Raw genomic sequence first — 27,220 nt, forward strand, 5'->3', positions numbered from 1 at the left:
TCATTATTTTATCTTTTGTATCTTTCAAATTTTTATTAAGTGCATGTACTACCCATTCAAGGAATTTTTTTTTCTTAGGTCTGGACCATCAAATGTTCAACATCATTTACTGTTTGACTCCTTATATGGTTCTGCTTCCCAGGCCCACTGCAGGGAGAGTTTTGGATAAACTATATGCGACACACCCATGCCCATGGTGGTTCTTTCTTAAATCCCTCTCCACTAGCCAGGGTTACATTGTCTTTGCTCTACCAAATACTGGCTTGCTGCCAAAGCACTACTGTTGGCACATCCCAGTTCCCTCCTGCATCACAGAGGCCAACAGAGCACAGTTTTTCTGGCCTCGGATTACTTTTCTTCACCTTCTGGCCTTACTGGGAAAACTCCAAGTCCCCAGCCTGCCCTCTGCCCTACCTTCCTTTTTCTATTCTCCAGCTTACAATTCTCTAGTTCCCCAATTATGCTGAAATCCAGTGATACGCAAATGATATAAAGTGGAGCCAAATTTTTGACAGTTGCCAAAAAGGCACAAACCAGTTAACCCATAAAAAAAAAAAAATTTTTTTTTTTTTTTGGCCGCACCATGCGGCTTACAGGATCTCAGTTCCCCAAGCAGGGACTGAACCCAGGACCACAGCAGTGAAAGCCAGGAATCCTAACCACGAGGCAACCAGGGAATTCCTTTTTTTTTTTTAAATCCACAAATATTAAAATTCACCTAAAGGAACTCAAGACAGATTGGCAAAGGACTATATTATCACGTCTTCCCTACTGGGCCTATGTTGAGTTGCTGTCTTTTTCAGCATCTGTGGCAAAAATACACTCTGCAGTAGCATCAAAGTCTGCCTTGATAAATTCTCTGGCCTCCTCCAGTTGTTGATGTTACAGTTTACACAATAAATGCATCTTATAGAAATACAAATTTTATTTTCCAAATTTAAAAAACCCTTGAATTTTGCTACATCTAAAATGAAGAAACCCCTTTAAATCTACTCCCCTAGGGCACTAGTTCACACACTATGACTCAGAAAAAAACTAGCTTACTGAGTCATTAGTACCTGCTTTAACCTGATAATCAGTGTTTCAAGCCAATGAAGTCCGATTACACTGTAACACTAAAATGGAAAACAAACAACAAGTGTTCTTAGTACGGGACCCCCTATTGCCTTCAGGTAATAAGAAAGCTAACTAATAACAAGCTTTCATTGATCACCTGTGGAAGACAGAAGAATCATGACACTGCTAAGACTCTAGTCTGATAACTGAGAAGAAAATATCTGCTGGTCACAAAGCTTCCTGTTTGTTCCAGCCCTGTCACAACCTTATCTTCTACCTTTACTAATTTTCTTAACCTACCAATAGAAAAGGGTAGAGATTTAAGTCAGTGGAAAGACAGTCAAGAGCTGACTTAACAGCACAGAAATACTATACACAGATTTCTATAATCACCACTTACGGATACAAAACCTTCCTCCCAAATACCCTAAAACTGCTGATTCTCAACTGTTCCTAAGGGACTGAAGGAAGATGAAGAGAATTTATTTAGCTCAAAGAAGCCAAGGACTTAAAAGGGCATGTCATGGCAAGCAATTACAATTGATAACTGCACTAAAGAAACAATTATTTGAGTGGAGAAGTCTCCCTCGCCCTTTAAAAAATCACACCCCTCAGACTGCTTTGAAAGGTTACTATGTCCCATTTTTATTGTATTTGTAGGACTACACTATTACTGGCCAACATAACCTAAATACACTGGTATTTGTGCTTTGTAAGTAGAATTTATTTTGTGGTGGTATTTACAAGTTGGCCCAAACTGCTTTACCCAAAGCCCTACCAAGTTGATCCTTAGAGACCAGACCTAACATAATGCTCAAACAAAGAGAGGAAAACCAGCCCAGGAAGTTCCCAAGGACGCTCTACTGCCTCAGCAACTGTGGATGATCATCTAATAATATGAATAACAGATAGAATTCTTAAAATTCCCAGATAGGGTGCATAAATGCTTTCTAACATCCACTTATATCAGTCTCATATTTGAGGATACTTTTCAAACAATTCATAATTATTTTAAGTATAAAAATATTTTTCCTTTCCACTCAGTTGAGTAGTATATATCATGAAGAAGCCAATTTCATTGGAAATTATAGTTATTCCAAGATATTGCCATCCTTTAAAAAATAACTGGACAAAATCAGTTTTAAGAGCCATACCAAAAGAAAATCAAGACTTTTTATAAATATACTTTGTTTTTGATTAAAAACAGAGTTAACTCTATTTCATCAAATGCCTTATTTGTAAAACTGCTCAAAATGACTTTTAACTCATCAAATCTACCCTTATCCTCCCTTTTATTTATTTATTATTATTATTTTTTTGGCTGGGTTGGGTCTTCGATGCTGCGTGTGGGCTTTCTCTAGTTGCGGCGAGTGGGGGTACTCATCGTTGTGGTGCGTGGACTTATTGCGGTGGCTTCTCTTGTTGCAGAGCACGGCCTCTAGGCACACGGGCTTCAGTAACTGCGGCACACGGGCTTAGTAGTTGTGGCTCGCAGGCTCTTGAGCAGAGGCTCAGTAGTTGTGGAGCACGGGCTTAGCTGCTCCACAGCATGTGGGATCTTCCCAGACCAGGGATCAAACCCGTGTCCCCTGCATTCTTAACCACTGTGCCACCAGGGAAGTCCCTATCCTCCCTTTTAAAATAAATACGAAGCTACTTAGGGCTCTGAGAGTCCAAAATCACAAAGAATTAAGCATCAAAGGTGGTACTATCAAAGGTGGTATTCAAAGTCTATGTGGTGTACTAAGCAGATTTTAAAGTCATAATGTGATTTTATACATGCTAATAAATGCCTGGCAGAAGTACATGTCTTCCTGTTTAGAGAGTCATTCAGATTCAAGCAGTATTAACTGCGATGTATCAGGTATTGTGTTAAGCACTTTCATTTAGATTATGGAATTTATATCCAATTCTAGGATAGCATGATCTTTCAAGATGACTGGGGTAACACAGTGAGAAAAATCACTAAAAGAAATCTGCCAACCACCATAGGTTATCCTATGCCCTAGAAGGCTTAGAGAACAAGTCTACACCCATCAAACCAAACCTCATTCCCTGATCTACCGTATACATGGCCTCGGAAAAACATACACAACCTAGAAACCACCTAAAAACGGAACTGGACAGTAGGATATTTAGTCTCCACATTTGGAGCCTTAAAACTGGGAATGAGGAAAGTCACGGGGGCCTCTTTAAACTGTATCCTCCTTCCTTCCTACAGTAACCAACAAGACAAATGTCAAATGTCAAAACTCGGACTTAGCTATTTATTAAGATTTATGTACAACAACCAATTTAATATACTCTAGGTAAAAGTAAGTGCTGAATACTTATACTGCTCTGTTCCCAAAAGAACATTTAGCAATTGGTGCTGAATACACAGTGTCACATTACCTGAAGAGTAACATAACAGGAAATATGACATAGACAATAAAAATAGGACAGAATGGGGGAAAAAACACAAACCAACCATTCAATACAGGGTTCTATACTCTCCATAATTTCTGCTATCACCAAAGCTGTCTCAATTCTCTTCCACAAGCAACTGCTGCAGGATAAGGCACATCCTATACTCCACAAGTAGCCTTCCCTTCTCCCTCAGGTGGCCGCTTGCTCCCCCTCACTCAACTCTCCAGCACAAGCAACAGCTAGATATACTAAAGACCACAAAAAGCCCATAAACTTGCCTCTCAGGCCTTCCAGTAAAACACAGAATTTATCACTAACATCACTCTTGGACGCAGCCACATCTCAATGCATCCAATATTTTTTTTTAAACTATACATGTAAGATTTATTTTATACTTTCCACCTCCTTGGTCACTGGACCTGTTATTACATTTGTCAATTTTCTGAGATCAAGTTGCATCCCATTTTTCTCCGCATCTGGAAACCCCCAATTGAGTTTAACTTGCTCCATTCTCTGAAACTTCCTACAAACGCACGCTCCTCCACAATGGAAATGGTACACGCCCCCACATGTACCACCAACCACTCTGCTCACAGACGAGAAAGGGCAGAATGTAAAAGTAGATGAACTGATGACTTAAATATATTAGGAAAAAAATAGTGAAGCAAGTACACAAAGGTCTCAAACAAAAGCTTGAGAGCCGAATCTGACCCACAGAGGGACATTTTGTTTGGCCCAGTAGGTGTTTTAGTTAGAAGCCCACATTTAAAAGTAAGATATAATCAGATTTCCCTGGTGGTGCAGTGGTTAAGAATCCACCTGCTAATGCAGGGGACACGGGTTTGAGCCCTGGTCTGGGAAGATCCCACATGCCACAGAGCAACTAAGCCCGTGTGCCACAACTACTGAGCCTGTGCTCCAGAGTCCATGAGCCACAACTACTGAAGCCCGTGAGCCTAGAGCCCATGCTCCGCAACAAGAGAAGCCCATGCACCGCAACGAAGAGTAGCCCCCGCTCGCCGCAACTAGAGAAAGCCCGCGCGCAGCAACAAAGACCCAATGCAGCCAAAAATAAATAAATAAATTTATTTAAAAAAAAAAAAAGTAAGAGGTAACAGAGTAAAATCCAGATTTCAGCCTTCTTTTGAGAAATGGAAAGATCTGGCAACCCTAAGCCCAAATTCCTACAAAGTAACACAGGCTGGAACTGAGTAGCAATGTCCCCTTTAGAGCACGCACTGTCCCCTGTTTGGAACAATCCCCCACCTTTATTGTCCATCTGGCTTGCTTCACTGATTAATCAGGGGAAACTGGGGACATCTGAATTTGCTACTCCTGAATTTCAGGCACTAACGTAACTAAAGGACAGTAAACAATAGGTCAGTAAATATCTTCATTTGTTGCTTAACAGTGATCTTTTGTGAGAGCCTAGGATTGGACAAGGTCTCTTCTCCCAGGCGACTTCTGGCTGATGATTTTCTTTTTTTTTGGCTGCGTTGGGTCTTCACTGCTGCGCACAGGCTTTCTCTAGTTGTGGCGAGCAGGGGCTACTCTTCATTGTGGTGCACGGGTTTCTCATTGCAGTGGCTTCTCTTGTTGTGGAGCACGGGCTCTAGGCACGTGGGCTTCAGTAGTTGTGGCACGCGGGCTTAGTTGCTCCACAGCATGTGGGATCTTCCCAGATCAGGGCTCGAACCCATGTCCCCTGCATTGGCAGGTGGATTCCTAACCACTGCACCACCACGGAAGTCCCAGCTGAGGATTTTCTTAAAGGGCTCCAAATAATCTGTTGTAGTCTTTAAGAAGACCACAATAGTTAAGAATATGTAAAAAGTGACTGGAGGACGAAAAATAAAGGCTACTTGGAATAGAATGCCTGAACTAAAAGATCAAAATCAGTGGAGTCATCAATTAAAAGAGGTTAAAACCACATAGATGTTTACATAAAAAGAATTTATGACAGGTACAGAATAAAAGCAATTCTCTACAAGAATGATATGTTTTAATTTCTGTTTTATGCAATGAAGTAATTCACTGCATTCGTCTAGCCCTTGGGATAATCAAGAGGCCTGGTTAATATATCTGCCCGGGCTTCGCTCGTGGCTCAGTGGTTAAGAAGCCACCTGCCAATGCAGGGAACATGGGTTCAAGTCCTGGTCCAGGAAGATCCCACATGCCGCAGAGCAACAAAGCCCATGAGCCACAACTACTGAGCCTGCACTCTAGAGCCCATGAGCCACAACTACTGAGCCCACGTGCCACAACTACTGAAGCCCACACGCTTAGAGCCCACGCTCCACAAGAGAAGCCATGGCAACGAGAAGCCCCTGCACCGCAATGAAGACTAGCCCCCGATCACCACAACTAGAGAAAGGCCACGTGCAGCAACAGAGACCCAACAGTCAAAAATAAATTAATTAATTAAAAAAAAAACATAAACACACACACACACACACACACACACACACACACACATCTGGCTGCCTGGAAGGGAGAGAAAAATATTAGGTGTTTTAATGTCTATTCTTTTGCAGAATTAATCAGTTACTTGCTACCTCTTTAAATAAATTATTTTTCAGAAAAGAAAAAAAAGAATGATATATTTAAGTGACTGAACAGCATTTCACATTTAGATAGCACTTTAAATATTTCAAACACTAATAATCTATTTTTCATCTTATTTTGACAAAACCCTTGTGCTATAAAGTTGACTAAGCAGACCTTATTTTCCCCTCACACATACTAAAGCATAAAAAAACCAAGAGCCTTCACTAAGGTCACCTAGCTAGTTATGGCAAAGAGAGGATCAGAATCTAGCTGCATTAACTCATAATCCTGGGCTCCTTCCACTACAATATATTGCTGCTGGTGCATCTCATCCATTGCTAGCCTACAAAGGGTAGAAAGGAGGTTGAAAGTATCCATTCAAGTCTCCAAAATTCCTTCCAATTTCAAGAATGGGACTTCTACTCACTTTCAGGTCCCCAAAGGAGAGTCATTCATTTCCATAGGCCACTGCTTGGCCCTGAATTTGTGTGTCATATGTATGTTTTGTCTTCCCAATGATTTTGAAAGTTTCTCCAGGAGGCGGCAAATACCATGTCTCTTTGTATGTCCAACAAAAATGCTCAAATATTTTATTATTTATATACAAAATTTAACAAATAACTCCATCTCTCGTTCCAAGAAACAAAGGGCTAGAAGTAACCTTAAGCGATTTTCAGAAATAATGACAAGGGGGGCTTCCCTGGTGGCACAGTGGTTAAGAATCTGCCTGCCAATGCAGGGGACACGGGTTCGAGCCCTGTTCCAGGAAGATCCCACATGCCATGGAGCAACTAAGCCCGTGCGCCACAACTATGGAGCCTGTGCTCTAGAGCCCGCGTGCCACAACTACTGAAGCCTGTGAGCCTAGAGCCCATGCTCGGCAACAAGAGAAGCCACCGCAATGAGAAGCCTGCGCACCACAATGAAGAGTAGCCCCTGCTCACCCGCACGCAGCAATGAAGACCCAACGCAGCCAAAAAATAAATAAAATGTAAATAAAATTAAAAAAAAAGAAATAATGACAAGGACATCTAAGTTATATTATGAAGGGAAAAAAAGTAAGAAGAAAAGGTAGCTAGGGATACAAGTTTTATCTGTGTTTTATAAACCTCAAAGAACTAAGTCATCTTTTTGTCATCTGCAAAAAGAGAAATCTAACTTTGGTGGGTTAATATTTTGCAAATATCTAAAAGATTTTCTTTTACTTAAAAAATATATATATAGTATTTGTATAAATAAATATACAACATATATGTATAAATATACATATAGATGTCTGTATATGATATGCCTGAACACCAATAAAAATCTTTGTTGTTTAAGAGTGATCTTTTGTGAAGCCTAGAGCCTAGAGCTGGCAAGATATCTTCTCCCAGGTCACTTTTAGCCTGATGATTTTCTTAAAACGTTCCAAATAATTTGTTATAATATGCATATTTAACATTCATGGATATAATATTCATGGCATGCTTTTAGGTTTATGCACATAAAGCCTTCATGAGGTAGGACATTTTAAATCTCTACTTAGAATGGAAATAAGAGAGTCAGTAGCCAAAATAAAAATCTAGAGAAGAAATACAGCCCAATATAACAAGAATAACATTTTATCCCTGCACAATGACAGTGCTTGTATATATCCTAGTTATTTGAAACAACTTTACACATCAACCAACTTCTTCAGAACATTGGTTTTTCTATGCCAAGAACTATCCAAAAGCTTCCCAATAAGATTTAATGCTAACTGTGAGGTACATTACTTACAGGATATGCTAGGAATTTTCCACTTGCAAAGGGCAATCTAATCCTTGGTGTTATAACCCATGGGGAAAAAAGGCACTCTAATATAGTGTTGGAGGGAGTAGAAACTGGTAATTTGATAATACTGTATATACCAAAACTATAAATGCATAAATCTTTTGACCTAAAAATTCCCCTTCTAGGAATCTGGTCTGAAGATAAACTTGAAAATGTATGAAATGGCATGCTACTAAGTAATTTACTGCAGTACTATTAGAAGGGTAAATTTTTGGAAACAACTGAAATTATGTCGGGACTAGTTAAATAAGCGGTGATATGTCCATACAGTGGAATACCATGTAGCTTTAAAAATGAGAGAGAGAAAGCTCTCTTTGTCCTGATATGAAAAAAATCTCCAAGATATAGTAAATGAAAAAAGCAAAGAGCAGAACCATGTAATGCATTCTGTAACATGTGTAAAAAGGGGTGCGGGGTAGGGGGAGGAATAATGTATATAGAGAGATACACATAAAATATCTCTGGAAGGACACCCAAGAATATTACTTGCCTCTAGGAAGTGAAATAAGGTGGGTGGACAGTAGAATAAAAGGAAGATTTTTCACTCTATATTTTTTTTCATTTTTGAATTTGAACCATGTAAATGTACTACCTGGTTAAAACATTAAATTTAACCAATGTATTAATCTGTATAAAAAGTTTAGACAGTTATTTCAGGATTTATAATCTGAGAACACTGTATTATAATTAACACTACAAATGTAACAACTTTGGCTATTTCTTCCATGGAAACACCCATTAGTCCACCCCTAAAGATATTATACAGCCACAGAATACAGAGCCACAAGGGGCTGTGAAAAACCTGAACATCTCAATTTACAGATAAGAAAACTATGGCCCAAAGAGGTTAAATAACCTCACCAATGGACACAACTAGTAGCTGGCAAAGTATGGCCTAGAACCTGACCCACATTTCAAAATATTCTCATGTATTTTCTCCATCCCCCAAACTGTTTCTTCACTACCGCAAAGAGCCAACAAGTGTCCACCAAGACCGTAGCTGCATTTTGAAGATAACATGAATGACAGAGCTAGTGTGAGCTGATATCCTATCTCTGTGAGATACTTTTCAATGCTCACAGGGGAACCACAAAGGGTAAGGTCTTGCTTCTCCTGGGTCATGTTTTAGCAGAGACAAAGGGTAGTTAAAGCCATAAGATAAAAATGGGGAGGGGATAGGGGGGAATCTTCCAACAAAGTCAATTATACTAGAAAAATTGAGAATAACATTAAGCAACTTTACAATCAGGTAATTCAAATTTATTTTTATATTAAAACAAACACCAATCTACTGTGGCAAAGAATATAAAATGCACATGAATTTTAAGGTAGACAAGATACTTATAAAGAAATTTCATGCTGCTTCTGATTGATCCTGAACCCAGTGGCCTAGAAGTACACACATGCATTCTCTTAAACTCTTAAGAGGCAGGAAGGCTTGAGAACTACTACACCAAAGGAATTAAAAGTGTTCTCAATGGCAGTGGAAAGAGCAAAGGATTAGAGCTAGACAGACCTGGACACGCAGCCTCATTCTTGCCATTGTGTGACCTTGGATCAGTTATTCAACCTTAAGCTCAGAGCCTGTTCCTTCATCTGTAAAATGTGGTCCATATTACTTACCTTGGAGTGCTGTTATAAGGATTGGAGATATTGATGATAAGCAAACTGCCTGAACTCTAGAAGGAGTACAATAAATGACAGCTACTATTACAGCCATCACAAACCTATCAGAATCTTTATAGGACCAGCTAACCATTTATTGGGGTTCTATCTGTTAGAACAAGATAATGTGAGCAATGGATGCTATCAGCCCTCCCAAACTGTCACAGAAAAAAAAAATAGGCCAACAGGATAAAATTACCTATGTGAAAAGTTTATTATACTTACATATTTCATTTCAAACTTCTTAGCCAACATTTCCACTTCTTGCCTCTCTTGATGATCATCATTGAACGGGTCTTCCATGTAAATGGGCTTCTTCTGCTTCAAAGTGAATGGTAAAAGAAATAGAAATATTAGTATTACTTCAACCAGAGTTGAATATATCTAAATTTAAAACATGAGTCAATTTTTCCAAATATTAACAAAGTTAGAAGCATTAAAAAGTAACTAAAGGGCTTCCCTGGTGGCGCAGTGGTTGAGAGTCCGCCTGCCGATGCAGGGGACGCGGGTTCGTGTCCCGGTCCGGGAGGACCCCACGTGCTGCGGAGCGGCTGGGCCCGTGAGCCATGGCCGCTGGGCCTGCGCATCCAGAGCCTGTGCTCCGCAACGGGAGAGGCCACGGCAGTGAGAGGCGCACGTACCACAAAAAAAAAAAAAAAAGAAAAAAGTAACTAAAAAGGGACTTCCCTGGTGGCACAGTGGTTAAGAATCCACCTGCCAATGCAAGCGACATGGGTTCGAGCCCTGATCCGGGAAGATTCCACATGCTGCGGAGCAACTAAGCCCGTGCGCCACAATTACTGAGCCTGTGCTCTAGAGCCCGTGAGCCACAACTACTGAGCCTGCGTGCCACAACTACTGAAGCCCCCACGCCTAGATCCCGTGCTCTGCAACAAGAGAAGCCACTGCAATGAGAAGCCTGCACACCGCAACAAAGAGCAGTCCCCACTCGCCGCAACTAGAGAAAGCCCGCGCGCAGCAACGAAGACCCAACACAGCCAAAAATAAATAAATAAATTGAAAAAAATTTTTAATAAAAAAGTCACTAAAAAGGAAACTAATACAACACTGTAAATCAACTACACTTCATTTAAAAAATTAAATTTTTTTAAAATTAGAAAACAAAAAATTCAACAGTAAAAAAAAAAGGAAATAGAATGAAATGTTGGTTTATAGCAAAAATATTTGCAGTTTTAATGAACTCTTACACATTCTAAAGTTTTTTGGTGGTTAAGAACTCAACAATTCAAACTGTCGTCACCCACAAAATGATCTATGGTTACCCCATCAAAAATAAAAAGGCCAAAGAACCCAAGAAAATTAGGTAAACATGAAAATCCCACCTATAACTCTAGTTTGAGATCTTCCCAACAAAGATTAACCACTTTGGTCAGACAATGCTTCTAAAAGGTTATTGGAATCTAGGTTATTACAATCAACATTTAATCATCTGCCCTGAGTTAGCACTGGAGTATCTGTAGCTGCTACAGCTTTTTGCTGAGGCCTAGCATTGACCACCTCTGTATCACCTACATCCTGTCAATGAAAATCCATTCAGAAAATACATACGACTTGTAAACGAAGCACAAAAGTTCAATTGCTACAAACAGATTATATTATCATAGCTTCTTTCTAGCAAGGAGAGTGAAAATCTACTATAATGCATGGTTTAAAACACACACAAACAAGGCTCCCCTGGTGGCAAAGTGGTTAAGAATCCACCTGCCAATGCAGGGGACACGGGTTCAAGCCCTGGTCCGGGGAGATCCCACATGCCGTGGAGCAACTAAGCCCGTGCGCCATAACTCCTGAGCCTGCGCTCTAGAGCCTGCAAGCCACAACTACTGAGCCTGTGTGCCACAACTACTGAAGCCCATGCACCTAGAGCCCATGCTCTACAACAAGAGAAGCCACCGCAATGAGAAGCCCACACACCGCAATGAAGAGTAGCCCCTGCTCGCCACAACTAGAGAAAGACCGCGCGCTGCAACGAAGACCCAACGCAGTCAAAAATAAATAAATAAAATAAATACATTTATAAAAAATAAATTAAAAAAAACAAACACAGACACAGAGCTAGGATCCCACATTTGCCATCTATTGACCAAAACAAACAAAAAGATACATCACATCCTTCACTATTTTCACAGACACATTTCATAGATATACATATATACACACACACATATATATATTTCAATATACAAAAAACCCAAAACAAGGAGCTACATGTGGATAAAAATGTTATTTTCATCTAATTATGAACAACTAAGAAGTCCATTTAAAAAAAAGGCTAGATGCTATTACTGATGTAGCATCTTCAAGCAGTAATTAAAAATGAAAATATATCACAGCTGAAATATTAGATACAGATTTGCCCTGAAGGGCAAGAAAAAATGCAGAAGGGATGAAGATTTGCAGTTTGAAACTGAGATACATGATCCTGGCTATTAAGTCTGAGACATGATTAATCTAAAAATATGACAGAAAAATATGGACATAATGAATACAAAACAATTCATCATACCTAGGGCATTAGAATTAAAGGATACATCTTAAAGCTTAAAGGAATTTTTGAATCAATTTTTTAAATTATCTATTATAATAAGTAATATATTTATAGAATCTTTTATTCCAATAGGAGTTACCAATGGAAAATATAAATATGACCTGAAAGGAAACGAACTAGCAGAAATAGACTGGTGATGAAATAAGAAGTACTAGGCATATTCAGGGCATAGCCTTAACTTGAGACTAAAGTTAAGCAGAGTAAACAACCACCATGACTTGCTTGCCATTATAAACAGTTTCCTTCATGTCACTATGAAATCCAAATACTAGGTCTTACTACTGGTCTGACCCATTTTATATGTGCAAATATAAATACACGAATATATATTTTTAATAAGAATCACCTTATACACCATTCTGAACTATTTTATGTAGACTTTATATAGGCAGCAAAAGTAAATCTCTTATTTACCCTTGCTAGTTTATAAAAATAAACTTAAGAAAACTGAGTCACCTTTCTTTCACAGTTAAGAAGTAACGCTTATCCACAATCAAGGCTCTAAGTAAGCTTTACGTTTTTCAGGTGAAAAGATCTGACAATTAGTAAATATCAAAATTACCAACCACCCACAGGCAAAAGTGACCCAATGATTCTGTCTCTTGATGTTAACTCATTAACGTCATTTTCAGGAGAGCTTTCGTATATGTTATCCGAAACATGCAGTGTGACAAGCAATGGAATATCATAGAATTCTCTGGTAACAATATAATCACATTAACACTATAATCATTTATTTTCTTTCTATACTGAATGTTCAATTAACCATGTTTATAGGAAGATGTTTTCTGGTTAAGTGATTTTCTGGTTTACTAAGAGTTAAAAAAGAATTTCTTGTGTATCAATTCCCCTTAGCCAGAAATGGTGAACAAATTAATCTTTCAGGATAGAGATGATTGCAATGTCTCAGCCTCAATCAATGATCAATACTCTATAGATAACAAGGTTAAGGGTTTAGCTAACCTGTGTCCTGACAACCTAGACGAGGTTTTGTTTTCCACATTTTGCCAACACACGCTCATTTAATTGTTTTTCCGTATTAATAAGAAGTTTAGAAAAATTTCTAACTGCATTAGGTTAATTGGGGTTTTACTGTTCATTTCGTATTTACAAAGGGGGATGATTTAAATTCACCCTAGTACAGACGGTATTCACATGTAACAGATTTTTTTATACTTAACACCTATCAAGTAAAATCTTATTGGGTGATAGATGGCTATTTCAAAATCTTAGAAACTTTTCTTCTTTTAATTTTACAAGATCTCTTTTCCTCCCCTTTCTACTCTAACCCTGCTACATAGTACGTCGTTCAATTACAATAACTTAAAATTAAAACTATTTTGAAAATATTACAACATCACTAAAAATAAACTGGACTCCTCCTGAGGGCAAATTTGGGAATCACCACTTTGCAGATCAATTCTATTGCTTACATTTTGCTTTTTGATGGTTTCTCTTCCTAGGATTTCCTTTCATGGAAATGTGACAACTTCATTTAGAAAGGTGTTTTCTACACTTTCTTATGCAATAAATATGTTCACTGGGAGTAACCATAGGAAAATCTGGCAAATCTTTGTTGCAAAGGTACACTGTATAAGCAATGGATATTTTGGTTCAGTGGAATATGACAAATGATATATGGCTGAATGTACAAGAAATCTGGACTAAAATACCCCAAATTGATAGTGTAAACAGAAAAATTAAACTGAATTATTCACCTTTCTCCTATTACATGAAACTATTAATTCTGATATTATCAAGTTAATACGATAGGGTATCAAAATTAACTTTATACTTATAATTAAAAGATACGTATCTATTATTAGTTTATCATAGTATCAATATTACAGCATAAAGAGGGTCATAACAGAGGTCTTTGTATATCTACTATAACTCTTATTTCAGTTCATTTCGGCAGGACTTTCTAAATTTAAACTATATGAGTTAATTGTAAGAATTCTGCTTTACTAAGAATTGGTACTAGCATGGAAAAAAGTATTAATAAGACACATATGAGCACTTTGTACACCAGCCTCCTTATTTGCAAAATGTGGATAAATGTGTCTGTCTCATGGAGCTCTACTGGACTAAATTCCACAAGCCATGTACTACGCTTAGAACTGTGTCTAGCACATTGTAAGAAATCAGTAAATGTTAGCCATTACTATGTATTTTTCCCAAATATAATCACCTGTAACTTATGATGTAGATTAGGAAGTAAAACTGCAAGTTTACATAGATTAGAAGAGCAAACATAGTACAATTTTTTGAAAAATGCTCCAATCCAGTATTTGCAAAAATCTTTGGGGGAAAAAAATGGCATCACTTTATAAATGACAGGGGCACTAAAGTGAATCTAAAGCACAAAATGTTATGTGGAAATGACCAAAATGATCTCTATCCTTAACAATTCATTTTGGTTTGACCACACAGCAGTATTTGTAAATAATGATCAAAAGATTAGTTGGCCTTACAATAAACAAAATCTAGTGACGTTGTTTAGTATGATATTTTTAAACTAAGGTATTCATTTCAACTATAAAGATAATTGAAGATGAAAATAAAACAAGTGACTTCTGGAGTCCATTAGACCTGTGCTAAAGCAAAACCTAATAAAGAGCATAGTCTCTAAACAACAGAGGAAACTGTTCTCTTATTATTGTTACTCTACCATTTCCCTTTCTAGTTTACTTCTGAACATCACCAACCAACAATAAAAATTAGTTATCAACGAACCTCTCTCCTATCTCCATTGTTCACCAGTTCCACCAAAGGCATACCTATATATTTTCAATAAAGTTTTTAGAAATTCAAAGCTAAGTTTTTTTTCATCACTCTTCAAAAATTACAATGGCCAAGTGCAATATCCTCCAAGTAGGACCAATAAACTAATGATATGTACTCAAACAAGGATATGATGGTAGGCACCAAATACGAGACACCCTCCCATTCAATTATTGTATGAACACTAGAGTAAACAAAGCTAAAAAGGTTTACCAATATCAACACGAGAGAGAAAAATAAGGAACCAGATAACTAACCCACGTAACCTCCAATCCTAAAGTGGAATCCTTACTCTGAAAATGTTTAGATTACTTTTAAATCCCCTTTCAATTAAGATAAATACCCCACGCTCAGAAGCACATCTCAGCACCCAGCACAACAGCGATGAAGGTAAGGATGATACTGGAGAGGTTACACAATCTCTCTGCTTCAGACTGGGGGGCGTGTCCCCCAACTGGAGCTCCGCAAGCAAAACCCAACAACGCAACGTGCAGGGCCCCCAGATTTTTTGTGGGAAGCCGAGAGGAAACCTGAGGTTTCGAAAGGTGCAGAGGGAAGCCGGCTTGGAACAGCGTTTGGAGCGGGCGTACGATGGCGGTGGCGAGGGGGGGGTTAGTGGAGCCGGGTGGGAGCCTCGGCCAACACTGGGGACCAGAGGAAAGCAGCACCAACCGCCCGTCCACCCGCTCGGCCCCTGCCCCCTCCAGCCACCCTCTGGGGCAACCCGAGACACGCAAGGTGGGCTTCGGAAGGGGCAAACCACTGGGGGAGGCGGACGGGTCCTGAGGCTCCCGGGGTCTAGGGGATGAGGGAGGGATCTTCTGTACCCGTTGTTCTCCGCACAGCAACAGCTCCGGGTAGCTGAACTCCACGCAGCTCTCGTCGGTGGGATCCTTGAGCACCAGCTCCAGGCGCACTGTCTCCTTCGACGGCCTCTGCTGCGGCTCGGCCCGGGAAGCCGACTCCCGCGGCGGAGGCGGCTGCAAGTGCAACTGCGGGAGCGGCGGCGGCGGCGGCGGCTCGGGCCTAGGGGGCTCGCGCTGCAGCGACATGGGCGGCTCGGCGCGGCTGACCTCGCGCTGGGGGAGCGGCTTCTCCCGCGGCGGGGGCTGCGCGTCCGACCGGGGGGCAACCTCCCGCGGGGCCGACTGCTCCGCCCGGGCCGGCTCGCGGTACGGCTGCGGCTCCAGTCGGGGGGGCTCGCGAGGGTAGTCGGGCTCGCGTTCGGCCCCCGGGAACTCGGCCTCGCGCCGCCTCACCGGTGACAGGCTAATAAACGCTACTCTGCGTGGCTCCGCCATCCCCACTGTTCTGGCCCTCTGCCTTCGCTCGAGCCAGCGCTCGGTTCTACGCCGAGTTGTTTGCCTGCCTGCCCTTCCTTTTGCTCTCCGTCGCTTTTCTTCCCTCCACCACCCTCAGCCGTCGCCGCCGACGCCACCGTGAGTGCGGACTGTCCCCCCTTCCCCGCCACTATGTTCTGATGGGCTCCACCGCCATCGCCAGGATCGTTGCGGCCGCCATGTTGGATCCCCCACATAAATAGAAGCAGGCCGCTGAGCGGGCGCATGCGCAGACAGGAGACGCTCACATCCACCGTCGTGGCTGTGGCTCAGTTTTCCTCTTTTCCTCCCAACAGCCTGGAGTCCAGACAGGTCAGCGGAAGTGACGTCATGGCAAGACCGGTTTCCTTGGAAACAGAGACGCCGTCTGCGCCCTTCCTAAAGGGGAGGCGTCTGGGGTTTCCGGAGAAGCTTCCTATTCGCACCTGGAAACCAGAGGCGCGTTTGGGGCTCGCCCAAAGGCGAGCGTCGGAGATGTGCCTGGGACGGATCTGGCTATGGCGCCGGTCGCCTCCCGCTCTCGCTTTCAGAGAGTTGGGGTTGTCAGCTGGTTAGTCAAGGCGGATGCGGGGAAAGGGTAGAGGGACGCAGGGACCAGCCTCGGTGTACGCCCGGCCAGCACCCCCGCAGCCCGAAGTATCGGGGGAAGAAAGGAAATGGCTAACTCCAGCCGGACTCGCCCTGCGGCTTCCCTGCGCAAAGCGCGACGTTGACTCCCACAGGCCTCCCGTTCCTAAACCGACTCCTGTTTTTCTCGCCCAGCTGCAGGGAGGATTGTGTGACACGGTCGTAAAATGCTCAGTAACGTTTTGCAGTTGGGAAATTGAACACGCAAATGAACATGGGCTCGTTCATAAAGTCTAAACTGTTTAAATTAATTTTTAAAAAAAGACTCTTCTCAACAGAGTTTGATGGTATTTTATGGGACGTACTCTCTTGAAAGTGGAATGCTAAATGACCCATTTCCGGTAGGAGAGGAGCCTTAATTGGGAAGGCCTCATAGTCACACCTGTAATAAACTAATTGAAATTCACCTTTAAAAGAATGAGGATTACCATCCATTTTAATCCATTTAATGGAAAACAAATCTAAGGGCTCGCCTCCCACACCTTCTGTTAATTCAATTAACCGGATTAACAATGTTAACACCTACTGATGACTCTTTGAGTCAGTATGATGTCATAGATGAATTCTGAATGGGTTCCGGTTTTTTGCCCTCCTATTACTTTCCCTATTTGTATAAAGATGGTGTTGGAATCGATGGTATGATGTTCCCTCCCAGTTCTCAATTGCTCATACAAAAATCCTAAATACTTTTTTGGAGGAGTGAGGGCCTTCGAAGAGGCTGGGAATAGGTCAAAGTCAATTCTTGTTCAATGCAAAGTCAGAATATCTTTGTCTAAAATATTAGATTACCTAAAATGTGTAAGATATTCGTGCTATCTAACTGTAATGCTGTAAGATCAGTCATTCAGTTTTTGTTATATATAAAATATCCTGTGAGATCAAGCTACTCATACCTTTTTATGAATAATTAGTATCTAAAACATCTTCAATTCTGATAATTTCACAAACTCTCAAATCTCATGTTGAAGATTAATGTTCAATCCAGGGTGTGGTAATCTTGCACCTATGGAGAAGTGTATTTATAGAAAAAGGGCAAATCAATCTGATCCTTTAATGCCTTTCCATTAATGTTCTATCCTAGAGGCAGAGCAGCAGGATTGTCCCCAAATCCCTGTCTCCCATTTTACCCAAAATGAATTTACCAATAAGCTTAAAATGGCTGCCTTGTGGAATTAAGCAATAGGAAAAACATAATTGACAATAGCAGAGACAAACAGAATTAACATAAATAGGTAGATTTCAAGACAGTTCAATGTCATGGTAGTACTTTTTATGTTATTCCTCTCTGAGGAAGACACGTTTAAGACTAGAATGTCTTGGGAAGATCCAAAGGCAGAATATCACAAAAAAAGAAAAGCAACTGCAAAAAGACTGTGTAGGGAGTGAACTTGGTGAATTGGCCAAAAGGTCAGAGTGGCTGGAGCACAGTGAGCAAGATGGGGAAAGATGTAGGAGACAAATCTGAGACAAGAATAAAATTGTATTTCACACCTTACAGAAGGATAAATATCTAATGAATCAAAGTTTTAAATGTAAAAAGTGAAATCAGGCATGGTGCCAACATGTCTGCCATCTTGGGGCAGCCTTTCCTGCCTTCTTCCAGCAACAGCGGGGGAAGCTGGATTCCACGATGGCAGCAGCAGGGTTCGTGGCAAGAATCATGGCTTGCAGGCTGCCCCGGGTGGTCTCGTCTTCCTGCAGCTTGTAGACTCTCAGGCGTAGGAGCTGATTCAAGCACACAGCCTTATAAGGGTAAGGTGTTCTTGAGACGATCTGTACCAAATCCATGACTGAACCCAGTGAACACTGCTATACAAACGTTTAACATTCTGGCAGCACATGCGGAGACCTACTCTTTTAGCCACCGGCTGCTGGAGACAACCTCGTAGACAAATTGCTACCAAGTCAGCCTGTTCTAGCTGAATGGCTATTGTAGACCCTCATAATCTGACTTCATAATGGAGACTGCCACACTCACTGCTCTGTGGCTGACAGGGTCGTGGTGCTCTGGCTGGGTGTCAGACCTCAGCCTCTGAGGTGGCAGAGCCAAGTTCAGGACTCTGGATCACCAGAGTCCTCCTGGCCCCATGTAATGTCAATCAGCGAGAGCTCTCCCAGAGACCTCCATCTCAATGCTAAGACCCAGCTCCACCCAACGGCCAGCAATCTCCAGTGCTAGATGCCCCATGCCAATCAACTAGCAAGACAGGAACACAACCCCACCCATTAGCAGAGAGAATGCCTAAAATCATACTAAGTTCTCAGACACCCCAAAACACACCACCGGATGCAGCCCTGCCCACCAGAAAGACAAGATCCAGCCCCACCCACCAGAACACAGGCACCAGTCCCCTCCACCAGGAAGCCTACACAAGCCAGTGAACCAGCCTCATGCACTGGGGGCAGACACCAAAAACAATGGGAACTATGAACCTGCAGCCTGCAAAAAAGAGACCCCAAACACAGTAAGTTAAACAAAATGAGAAGACAGAGAAATATGCAGCAGATGAAGGAGCAAAGTAAAAACCCACCAGACCAAACAAATGAAGAGGAAATAGTCAGTCTACCTGAAAAAGAATTCAGAGTAATGATAGTGAAGATGATCCAAAATCTTGGAAATAGAATGGAGGAAATACAAGAAACGTTTAACGAGGACATAGAAGAATTAAAGTGCAAACAAACAATGATGAACAACACAACAACTGAAATTAAAAATTCTCTAGAAGGAATCAATAGCAGAATAACTGAGGCAGAAGCATGGATAAGTGACCTGGAAGATAAAATAGTGGAAATAACTATCGCAGAGCAGAATAAAGAAAAAAGCATGGAAAGAATTGAGGACAGTCTCAGAGACCTCTGGGACAACATTAAGCACACAAACATTCGAATTTAGGGGTCCCAGGAGAAGAAGAGAAAAAGAAAGGGTCTGAGAAAATATTTGAAGAGATTATAGTTGAAAACTTCCCTTCCCTAACATGGGAAAGGAAATAGTCAATCAAGTCCAGGAAGCACAGAGAGCCCCATACAGGATAAATCCAAGGAGAAACATGCCACGACACATATTAATCAAACTATCAAAAATTAAATACAAAGAAAAAATATTAAAAGCAGCAAGGGAAAAGCAACAAATAACATACAAGGGGATCCCCATAAGGTTAACAGCTGATCTTTCAGCAGAAACTCTGCAAGCCAGAAGGGAGTGGCTGGACATATTTAAAGTGATGAGAGGGAATAACCTACAACCAAGATTACTCTACCCAGCAAGGATCTCACTCAGATTCCATGGAGAAATTAAAACCTTTACAGACAGCACAAGTTAAGAGAATTCAGCACCACCAAACGAGCTTTACAACAAATGCTAAAGGAACTTCTCTAGGCAACAAACACAATAGAAGAAAAAGGAACATACATGTCAATAATTACTTTAAAAGTAAATGAATTAAATGCTCCAATCAAAAGACATAGACTGGTTGAATGGGTACAGAAACAAGAACCATATATATGCTGTCTACAAGAGACCCAGTTCAGACCTAGGGACACATACAGACTGAAAATGAGGGGATGGAAAAAGATGTTCCATGCAAATGGAAATCAGAAGAAAGCAGGAGTAGCAATTCTCATATCAGACAAAATAGACTTTAAAATAAAGATTATTACAAGAGATGAAGAAGGACACTACGTAATGATAAAGGGATCAGTGCAAGATGAAGATATAACAATTGTAAATATTTATGCATCCAACATAGGAGCACCTCAATACATAAGGCAAATGCTAACAGCCATAAAAGGGGAAATCGACAGTAACACAATCACAGTAGGGGACGTTAACACCTCACTTTCACCAATGATCATCCAAAATGAAAATATATAAGGAAGCACAAGCTTTAAATGACACATTAAACAAGATGGACTTAATTGATATTTATAAGACGTTTAATCCCAAAACAACAGAATACACTTTCTTCTCAAGTGCTCATGGAACATTCTCCAGGATAGATCATATCTTGGGTCACAAATCAAGCCTTGGTAAATTTAAGAAAATTGAAATTGTATCAAGTATCTTTTCTGGCCACAGCACTATGAGACTAGATATCAATTACAGGAAAATAAAACCGTAAAAAATACAAGCACATGGAGGCTAAACAATACGCTACTAAATAACCAAGAGATTACTGAAGAAATCAAAGAGGAAATCAAAAAATACCTAGAGACAAATGACAATGAAAACACAATCAAGACAGTATGGTTGGTACTGGCACAAAAACAGAAATAAAAATCAGTGGAACAGGATAGAAAGCCCAGAGATAAACCCACACACATATGGTCATCTTATCTTTGATAAAGGAGGCAAGAATATACAATGGAGAAAAGACAGCCTCTTCAATAAGTGGTGCTGGGAAAACTGGACAGTTACATGTAAAAGAATGAAATTAGAACACTCCCTAACACTGTATACAACAAAAAACTCAAAGTGGATTAAAGACCTAAATGTAAGGCCAGACACTATCAAACTCTTAGAGGAAAACATAGGCAGAACACTCTATGACATAAATCACAGCAAGATCCTTTTTGACCCACCTCCTAGAGAAATGGAAATAAAAACAAAAATAAACAAATGGGACCTAATGAAACTTCAAAGCTTTTGCACAGCAAAGGAAACCCTAAACAAGACCAAAAGACAACCCTCAGAATGGGAGAAAATATTTGCAAATGAAGCAACTGACAAAGGATTAATCTCCAAAATTTATAAGCAGCTCATGCAGCTCAATAACAAAAAACAAACAACCCAATCCAAAAATGGGCAGAAGACCTAAATAGACATTTCTCCAAAGAAGATATACAGACGGCCAACAAACACATGAAAGGATGCTCAACATCACTAACCATTAGAGAAATGCAAATCAAAACTACAATGAGGTATCACCTCACACCGGTCAGAATGGCCATCATCAAAAAATCTACAAGCAGTAAATGCTGGAGAGGGTGTGGAGAAGAGGGAACCCTCCTGCACTGTTGGTGGGAATGTAAATTGATACAGCCACTGTGGAGAACAGTATGGAGGTTCCTCAAAAAACTAAAAGTAGAGCTACCATACAACCCAGCAATCCCACTACTGGGCATATACCCTGAGAAAACGATAATTGAAGAAGAGGCATGTACCACAATGTTCATTGCAGCTCTATTTACAATAGCCAGGACATGGAAGCAACCTAAGTGTTCATTGACAGTTGAGTGGATAAAGAAGATGTGGCACATATATACAATGGAATATTACTCAGCCATAAATAGAAACGAAATTGAACTATTTGTAGTGAGGTGGATGGACCTAGAGTCTGTCATACAGAGTGAAGTAAGTCAGAAAGAGAAAAACAAATACCATATGCTAACACACATATATGGAATCTTAAAAAAAAAAAAAAAAGGTTCTCATGAACCTAGGGGCAGGACAGGAATAAAGACACAGACATAGAGAATGGACTTGAGGACACGGGGAGGGGGAAGGGTAAGCTGGGATGAAGTGAGAGAGTAGCACTGACATATATACACTACCAAATGTAAAATAGATAGCTAGTGGGAAGAAGCTGCATAGCACAGGGAGATCAGCTCAGTGCTTTGTGTCCCCCTAGAGGAGTGGGATAGGGAGGGTGGGAGGGAGAAGCAAGAGGGAGGGGATATGGTGATATATGTACACATATAGCTGATTCACTTTGTTAAAAGCAGAAACTAACACACCATTGTAAAGCAATTATACTCCAAAAGATGTTAAGAAAAATAATGCAATAAATATAATATTTCACTTTCACATTTTTCAATAAAAATAATTGTAGTTTCTTCACTTAAAAAAAAAGAAATCATAAAAACTTTAGAAGAAATCAGGTGAGATTTTTTTAAAAACTCACACTAGGAAAGGCCTTTCCAAGTATGATTGATAATTGCAACTATTTAAAATAAATTTCATGGGGCTTCCCTGGTGGTGCAGTGGTAAAGAATCTGCCTGCAAATGCAGGGGACACGGGTTCGAGCCCTGGTCCGGGAAGATCCCACATGCCGTGGAGCAACTAAGCCCCTGCACCACAACTACTGAGCCTGTGCTCTAGAGCCAGTGAGCCACAACTACTGAGCTCATGTGCCACAACTACTGAAGCCCGAGAGCCTAGAGCCCATGCTCTGCAACAAGAAAAGCCACTGCCAAGAGAAGTCTGCGTACCGCAAGGAAAAATAGGCCCCACTTGCCTCAGCTAGAGAAAGCCCACACACAGCAACAAAGACCCAACACAGCCAATAAATAAATAAATATAATTTTGAAAAATAATAAAATAAAATAAATTTCATGAAAGAAAAACAGCATCAGTCAAAAGGCAAATGACAAACTGGAATAAAATTGCAACACCTTTCACAAAGAGTGAATTTCCCTAATCTATAAACATCAAGGAGACACAACAGTAATAACCTAATAGAAAAATAGGGAAAGACATGAACAGATAGTTCACTGGAAAGGAAATACAAATGGCTCTCAAGTGAATGAAATATGCTTAACCTGACTCAGTTGCTGAATGAAGGAATATGTGCATTTCTAATTTGATAAATTACCCTCCATAGAATGTATCAATTTATATTCTACCACCAATGCATGAGGGTCTCTATTTCCTAATATCCTTGAAAATATATTATGTTATCTGCCTTTTTAAAATATTTATTTATTTGGCTGCGCCAGGTCTTAGTTGCAGCGTGCGGGATCTTCGTTGCCACGTGCGGGATCTAGTTCCCTGACCAGGGAGCAAACCCAGGCCCCTTGCATTGGGAACGTGGAGTCTTAACCACTGGACCACCAGGGAAGTCCCTATTAGCTTTTTTGATCTTTGCCAAGCTGATATATTTATTTAAATGATTTTAATGTACATTTCTCTTATGATAAGTCGATATATTCACTGGAATTTAAAGCAATCTTCAAAAAAATGTTTCATCACTAAGATCTATACTTAAGTGAAAAAAACAACATGCAGAACAATATTTAGTATACTACTATTTGTGCAAAAAGAGAAAACATTGTGCTAAAGGGGGGAAATAATGTATTTTTTTTCCCTTTAGAAAACTTTATTCTGAAGTGAAAAAATACACAGCATATGTTTCTTTTATGAAAATCCATAGGTAGATTTTTTTTTAATATAACATAGTTGTACAAGGGGAAATATGTTTTGTTAGTATAATCTTACCAAGAACGTAAGAAAGGAAAGACTGATATATTGAAATACGTTTGGCTTCTGGCAGAAAGGTACCGTTCTGAAGAAATGAGAAAAATAGCACCAGGGCCGATTAACCATCCCTCCCCCCTATTATTTATATATACATAAAATATCTGGATGTAGACACATGCAACTGAAAAGTGATCTGTGGAGGGACACTGTGTGGCTTGAAACAGAAGTGGTTTAACTATCAGCTGGAGATAGTCGAGGTGTGCTTGTTTTGAGCTGAAGCCAACTCTGGTAGCTGAACATTGGCATCTTTTTTTAGTTTTTAAATTAAGGAATTCTTTTTTTTTATGGGCATCATTTTTTTCTTTTGAATTTTATTTTATTTATTTTTTATACAAATTAAGGAATTCTTAACATACAGGAAAATGCATACGACAATGAATTTTTCTTCTTGTATACAACCCTTTAACCACTACCCATTTCAAGATACATAAGGTTTCTTTAACCCCAGAAAGGTCTTTCATGTTCCTTTCCACTCAGAACTCTCACAGAAGTTACCCCCATTCTGACTGCTTTCACCATAGATTAGTTTTGCCTGTTCTTGAAACTTACATACACAGACTGATATGGTATGTACTCATTATGTACTATTATGTCTGGCTTCTTTCAATCAACACAATGGGGTTTTCTTGTTTGTTTTGTGTGTGTGTGTGTTTTCTTTTTTGGCCGCATTGCGCAGCACGTGGGATCTTAGTTCCCCACGAGGGATTGAACCTATGCCCCCTGAATTTGAAGTGCAGAGTCTTAACAACTGGACCGCCAGGGAAGTCCCATGTGTGTGTTTATTTTTTAAAACATTATTTTTAGTGGGAATTCCCTGGCGGTCCAGTGGTTAGAACTCGGCTTCCCCTGCCAAGGACCAGGGTTCAATCCCTGGTCAGGGAACTAAGATCCTGTAAGCCGTGTGGCACTGCCAAAAAAAAAAAAAAAAAAGTTAAACATTATTTTTATTCATGGTGAAATACACATAGCATGAAATTTACCATCTTAACCATTTTAATGTGTACAGATTAGCAGCATTAAGTATGTTCACATTGTTTTGCAATCACCACCACCAACGTCTATCTCCAGAAGTCTTATTTTTTCTTCCCGTTTTATTGAGGTGTAATTGACATACAGCACTGTATAAGTTTAAGGGGTTCAGCATAATGATTTGATGTACATTGTGAAATTATTATCACAATAAGTTTAGTGAACATCCATCATCTCATATAGATTCAAAATTAAAGAAAGAAAAAAATTTTTCCTTGTGATGAGAATTCTTAGGATTTACACTCTTAACTTTCATATATAACAAACAGCAGTGTTAATTAAATTATTTCTCATGTTGTACATTACATTCCTAGCACTTATTTTTCTTATAACTGGAAATTCGTACCGTTTGACTGCCTTCATCCAATTCCCCCTGCCCCACACCCCCACACCTCTGGTACAAAAATCTGATCTCTTTTTTTGAGTTTGTTTGTTTTTGAAGTATAATTGACCTACAACATTATGTTAGTTCCTGATACTCAACATAGTGATTCAATATTTCTATACATTTAATCAATATAATGGTTTTGAAACTCATCCATGTGATTGCATATTATCAGTAGTTTATTCTTTTTCCTTGCTGTGTAGTATTCCACTTACAAATATACCACAATTTGTTCATACAGTGATCTTATTAATGGACATTCTATATACTATTCAGCTTTTATCCTTATAATTTTCTGTTTTCCAATTTCAAGGGAAATGTCATGGAGTTCATGTTGAATAGTTCCCTTGAGCAGAAACTGTTTTGTTACAAATTGTGCTGTAAGTAATGAAATACTAATCACTTAGTCTTGAACAGTTCCATGAGATTGTAACCATGGGGCAAGGCTATGGGAATTTCACACAGCAGAAGCTAGAAGACTAAAAGATTTTGTATGAAAGTTAGATGCTTGAGATGGAAAAAGCTTTGAGTGTTATTTGGCATAGCTGGGCAAACATTTTTCAACTCTTCTCCTAATATACAAATATTACATGGACATTTGGGACAGAGGAGGGCGAAATCAAAGAGGTTTGGAATAGTTAAGAAAACTTTATGGAGGAAAGAGGGACAGACTTCTTAAGGATACAGATAAGGGGAACAAGGGAAGGCATGACCATAGAGTTAGAAATGGAGTATGGTGGCCTGGCAGGATGGAATGAACTGCCATTCCCCAGCAGGGCTGAAAGAAGGGCAGTGGGATTAGAACTGAATAATACTAGAACTTTTGGTTTCAAGTATCTTAAAAGAAATCAACATAAGCTAGTTGGATACTCAGAGAAGTTTGTAAAGCAGATGCAGGAGTAATTCCTGCATTCCTATCCCAGGGAAAGGAATGCAATCGGGTCCCAAGAAGATGGAACCAGAATTAGGGACTAGAAAAGCTACACAGACTCCCGGCAATATTCTCTCTGTCTCATTGCTGCTTCCCTCTCAAATCTGTTTCATTCTGCTCCCCTCTCTCTGTGGACTAGCTTTCTTTGCTCCCCAAGTTACATGATTAAAAATATGGCCTTGTTATACTTTCCCCAATTTTTTTTTAACATCTTTGTTGGAGAGATCAGCTCAGACTAAGACAAGAAACTTTTACACCCAATTCCAAAATCATAGAAAATTTCTCTGATTGACCTATTTGGGTCAGGTGCTCACCCCCAGATCAAACAATTGTGATGAATGTATGGCTACCAGGAACTTGTGATAAGGTGGATGGAGTTGGGAGCGGAGGGCAGGATGCTGCTCCAAGAAAGGGTATGGGGTCCACCAGGCAATCCACCAGATGTCCACTATCTGAGATGGCAGAGCAGAAATATGGATATTGCTTTGTGGTGAAATCACTGATTTACTGCTATCCTGTGACTTTGCTGTTTGATTATTGATGCCATTTTCTTTGTTGTCTCTTCATAACTGTTACATCTTCATTGAGAAATGGACCCTTTATCGTTCAAAATGTGTTTCTTTCACTTGCTTAATGATTTTGACCTGAATTCAACCCTATTTAATTGTGACACCTGCTCTCTTTTTATTTGTTTGTTTGTTTGTTTATTTTTGGCTGCGTTGGGTCTTCGTTGCCGTCTGCCAGCTTTCTCTAGTTGCAGCTGGCAGGGGCTACTCTTCCTTGTGGTGCACGGGGTCCTCACTGTGG

At 40.1% G+C, this 27,220-nt stretch overlaps 1 protein-coding gene across 6 annotated transcripts in view; it reads right to left on the reverse strand.

Moving 5' to 3' along the window:
* UBN2 (ubinuclein 2) overlaps nt 1–16,376 on the reverse strand; it is an 89,478-nt gene extending 73,102 nt beyond the window's left edge. For 2 of the 6 annotated variants that reach the window (XR_003431860.1, XM_027101768.1), the window contains exons 1-2: nt 15,673–16,340; nt 9,718–9,813 (exon numbers count right to left, since the gene is read on the reverse strand). Coding sequence is in view for 5 of the 6 variants with exons in the window: in XM_027101768.1 (XP_026957569.1) it covers nt 9,718–9,813; nt 15,673–16,146 (570 nt within the window). In the remaining variant the exon portion in view is untranslated. Of the gene's footprint in view, nt 1–9,717; nt 9,814–15,672 lie in introns of all 6 variants that reach the window. The other 4 variants (XM_027101772.1, XM_027101769.1, XM_027101770.1 and 1 more) reach the window with 4 other exon arrangements.
* Between the last annotated feature and the right edge of the window lie 10,844 nt (nt 16,377–27,220).

Source organism: Aethalodelphis obliquidens, unplaced genomic scaffold (genome assembly GCF_003676395.1).
Source record: "Aethalodelphis obliquidens isolate GAN/ISIS:26980383/991018 unplaced genomic scaffold, ASM367639v1 scaffold5, whole genome shotgun sequence".
Taxonomy (NCBI): Eukaryota; Metazoa; Chordata; class Mammalia; order Artiodactyla; family Delphinidae; genus Aethalodelphis; species Aethalodelphis obliquidens.